Source organism: Carlito syrichta, unplaced genomic scaffold (genome assembly GCF_000164805.1).
Source record: "Carlito syrichta isolate Samal-C Ts95f unplaced genomic scaffold, Tarsius_syrichta-2.0.1 Scaffold123337, whole genome shotgun sequence".
Taxonomy (NCBI): Eukaryota; Metazoa; Chordata; class Mammalia; order Primates; family Tarsiidae; genus Carlito; species Carlito syrichta.
In genome coordinates, this window is record NW_007067433.1 from 1 (window position 1) to 4,532 (window position 4,532).

At 35.5% G+C, this 4,532-nt stretch overlaps 1 protein-coding gene across 1 annotated transcript in view; it reads left to right on the forward strand.

Moving 5' to 3' along the window:
- Positions 1–2,211: 2,211 nt before the first annotated feature.
- Positions 2,212–4,532, forward strand: part of LOC103249713 (phospholipid-transporting ATPase IG-like) — a 42,885-nt gene continuing 40,564 nt past the window's right edge. The window contains exons 1-2 of the mRNA XM_021707668.1: positions 2,212–2,310; positions 3,501–3,646. Of these exons, the coding sequence (XP_021563343.1) occupies positions 2,217–2,310; positions 3,501–3,646 (240 nt within the window). The 5' untranslated portion in view covers positions 2,212–2,216. The remainder of the gene's footprint in view (positions 2,311–3,500; positions 3,647–4,532) is intronic.

Genomic DNA, 4,532 nt, shown 5'->3' on the forward strand with positions numbered 1-4,532 from the left:
GCTCAGGCAATCCACTCACCTCAGCCTCCCAAAGGTGTGGGATTACAGGCTGAGCCACGAGCCCGGCTAGATCTATTTTCTCAGCATGTACTGTCTTTACCTGTATTTACATTCCTGCACAAATGTTATATTTTGTTGTCTTATATTATTAATCTGGCTATCTAATATTATTCTACTCGTGGTGACTTATTTCTACTACTTCATTAGATGCTTCATAAGGTGTGTGACCAAGCCTTATATCTTTTTTGGATGTTAATACATTGCTTTGCACAATGTATAATAAGCAGTTATAGTTGACTAGTTATGGAGGAAAACTATTTCTTTTTCATGAAACTTATTCTAGAGATTGAAGAAATGGTCTTAATCCAGTTGACTCGAAACTCAGTGAAAAACTCCATGTTTACCTGTCTTAATCATTCATGATTTTATAATCCATGATTATATATTCTTTTGTCTTTTCATAATGACAAGTTTTACTCTTTTTAATCTATATCTTCATGTGGAAGCTGTCACTCTTGATAATTTTATTGCCTTCCCCAGACCTCCCCTGGTGTGGTTTTTCTTCCTTGAGTTGCAGATCGTTACTACACATAATATAACGGGTGCAATTATTTAACCAGTATTGTAGCCTATCAAAAACAAAGTTAGTTTAAATTCTTTAATTTTGTCTTTGACTCTTTCACTTACAGGTTATTTCTGATAGAACCAAGTTGAGGGTAAAGGACTGGGGAAAAGCTGGCATTTCAGCCATTTTTATGTTAAATTATTTTTATGTTAAATGGAATTGGGTGTGTGCTACTTAACACAACTAAAACCTGATTGAATTATATTTAAAGAAATAACTGCAAGGTGCCTTAGTTTCAATTATTTTCAATCGCTGAAGTTATTTTGAAAATTGATTTATTTATGTTAACTGATTAGAACAATCTTGAGGACAGTATCATTTAGCTACTGAATTATTTAAACTTTTTTAAAAATTGCAGATTTCGAGGGGTTTTAAGGATTGACACATCAAACAGTGATTATCTAAAATATAGGGGAGGAGAACTGCTGCTTACATGCTATGATACACTGCCCACAAACAACTCTGCCAGAATAAGTTGTTGGAGAACCCCAAGGCAGAAGTGTCTTAATGCTGAGGGTGAACATTTTATTCAATACCTGTCATGAACACAGTACTAAGCTACACAATATCCTTTACATATTTTGAAGGAACACTCAGGGCATAATGACAGGCTTTGTACACACGTCTTGGGCATCTTCCTGCAAATCTCAACCCCTTTAATGTGCTCCTTTAAAAATACATATACCTGGCCGGGCTCGGTGGCTCAGCCTGTAATCCCAGCACTTTGGGAGGCCGAGGCGAGTGGATTGCCTGAACTTGCGGGTTCAAGATCCACCTGGCCAACTTGGCGAGACCTCGTCTCTATAATAAATAAATTTTTTAAAAAATTAGCCGGGCGTGGTAGCACACGCCTGTAGTTTCAGCTACTTGGAAGGCTGAGGCGGAAGGATCACCAGAGCCCAGCAGGGCGAGGTTGCGGTGGCCGGGAGCAGTCACTGCACTCCAGTCTGGGCGACAGAGTGAGACCCCAACTCAAAAAAAAAAATACATATACCTATAGGAAAGATCAAACCATGTTGAGCAGTGAGAGATTTATTAAAGTTTAGATGGAATCCAAATGGTTGCAAGAATTTAACATTAGATAAATTCCTGGCAATAAGGGTTGAAGTGTTCCTAGGGAAGGTGAGAGTGTTAGCAGAGAGGAGAGAGTAAAAGGTAACCAAAAACATTGTTCTCCAACATTTCTTTTGGTGACCCTGTACATGTTACCCCAGATCAGCTTTCTTGCCTCCACTGTTACACATTGAACATCTGATCTTAAAGGATACATGATGCAATGACAAAAGGGGTAAATGTCTTGACCTCTAATATGCATGAGAGGCAAGGTTTTGATAGTTCGTATGTATACAGAACTGAAAACAAGTGGGTGCTGTTGTTACATTTTGAATGGCTGTGTTCTTCTGCATCTGAGCACTTGAGACTATTGTATATACAGTTGGCCCTCTGTAATCCATGGGTCCTACATCTGTGTATTCAAACACCTGTGGATAGAAAATATGAAAAAAAAAAACAAAAAACAATTAAAAATAATCTCATATTCTTCTTTGACCTCTTTAATACCTCCTTTGTATTTAATATTTAGATTGTCAGAATGGTGAAGAATTTAAAAGGCAGCCCAATAACTCTGTCCATAGGTGATGGTGCCAATGATGTTAGTATGATCTTGGAATCCCATGTGGGAATAGGTAAGAAACATCTAATTAAATGACAACTGTAAGGTATCAGTATTGCTTTTAGGTAGAGTGGTCTTATATCCAAGAGAGATTGTTTTGGTTGCTCATCTTGAATTTGAATTTTAGAATAATAATTGCTAATTACATGAAGGGCCTCATCTGATTATGGAGCATGCCCATCCTCATATCCTACCCCTGGTGGAAATATAGCAATACAAAGTTAGAGGATATTTTTAGATTAGCCAAGTAAAGTGAATTTCTCAAACCTCCGGGCAGCACAATTGATTGTTTAGCTTTTACTTTGACAGCATACATGAAATTTTATTGATTTTCCACCCCTGGCCAGACTGCCAATTTATGTTGCTGCACTGTATCTTTTGAGATTTTCAACTGTTTGGGGCTAAGAAATGATAATTGGTTGACTCGTTTTCAACATGACACTATTTATGGGTTGTTTGGCCTGTACTGTTGAATTTATATGTTGACGTGCAACAACAGCTTTTCTGCCACCTGTACCATTTTTTTTTCCCTGTCAGCCTGCTGTGAAACAACACACCTAACACCTCAGCAAAAAAATTTATTGGCAGGGGGATGAGTGCAGATATAGAATTAGTATCTGGAGAATTATTATACTGAAGTCTTAATTCCCAAATTCTTTCCATTTGGAAATGGTTCTATTTAGTGTGAAACTAAGTTCCACTCATTGGTTATCCAGTATGGAAATGTTCTAAAACTGACTGATCCATGAAATGCTTCGACTGCTAGTCAGTTTTATTCAATGAAAAGATTTAACCATCTTATTAAGCTCCTAGACCACAAACTCCAGGTCTCTGAGTTGCCTTAAAATAGCACCTAGTCTACTATCATGCACAATTGAGCACTTACTGAGTGTCTTAAAAATAATTTTCAGGTTGAATTTTTTTCTCCGGATAATTTTTGCCTTTTGATTACTGAAATGATACTTCTATTTAATTGTTTTATACTATGTGTTACAAATAAGAAGTTATCAGTTAAACTTAGTTTTACTTTTATTGGGTAACCCTTGGTGTCACTATTAAAGAAAACTCTTTTTTGGTTAAAGACAAAAAGCAAAGCTAAACTACACAATTGAACTATAACATTAAAGCAAATTGAAAATATAACAACATCAGGAGGCTTTTTATTATATAAAATACTCATTTTATAGAAATATTCTCTTTTAGGTATTAAAGGCAAAGAAGGTCGCCAAGCAGCCAGGAATAGTGATTATTCTGTTCCAAAGTTTAAACATTTGAAGAAACTGCTATTGGCTCATGGACATCTATATTATGTAAGAATAGCACACCTTGTACAGTACTTCTTCTATAAGGTATGTGATAAAATATTTGTAATATGACTTTCGGCTGTTTGGTTGGTGTAGTCTCAGCTTGGTTATGGTTTTGTTCTTCCTTTTTTTCATGCTGCTTTTGCTATCTTGGTACTGAAATTTGCAGTAAACAAAGCAGAGATAGTCTGTTTAATGAATCAGAAACCAGAAATTGCCCTTAATGCAAGAGATTTGAGATGAATTTTTAAAGTCAACTTTATTAAAGTATAAGTTAAATACAATAAAGTGTATCTATTAAAAGTATACAGTTCCATGAGTTTTAGCAAATATGTACATCTATGTAACCACCACACCAGTAAAAAGTAGAACATTTTTTATCACCCCAGAAGATTATCATGTGCTCCTTCCTAATCTCCTATGCCCTTGCCCCAAACAACTAATATGATTTATATTATTATACCATACATCATAATATATTATATAAAATATATAAATATAAATGCAATATATGCAATAGGCACATTTGTTTTGCCTGTTCTAGAACTGCATATAAATGGAATCATATGTACTCTTTTGTGTCTGGCCTGTTTCACTTAGCATAATGTTCTTGAGCTTCATCCATGTTGTGTCAGTAGTTGGTTCCCAGCAACTGTTATTGCCTTAGATTACCTACAACACAGTTATCAAAATTAGCATATTGATATTAATTAGCACATTGCTATTAACTAGTCTACATACTGTATTCAGATTTTCCCAATGGTTCCACTGATTTTTTTTTTTTTGTCAAATTCTTTTTGCATTTAAGCTGTCATGTCTCATTAGTCTTCCTGAATCTGAGACAGTTTCTGTCTTTGTTTAGCTTTATGAACTAACATTTTTTTTTTTTTGAGTTGGAGTCTCACTCTGTTGCCCAGACTGGAGTGCAGTG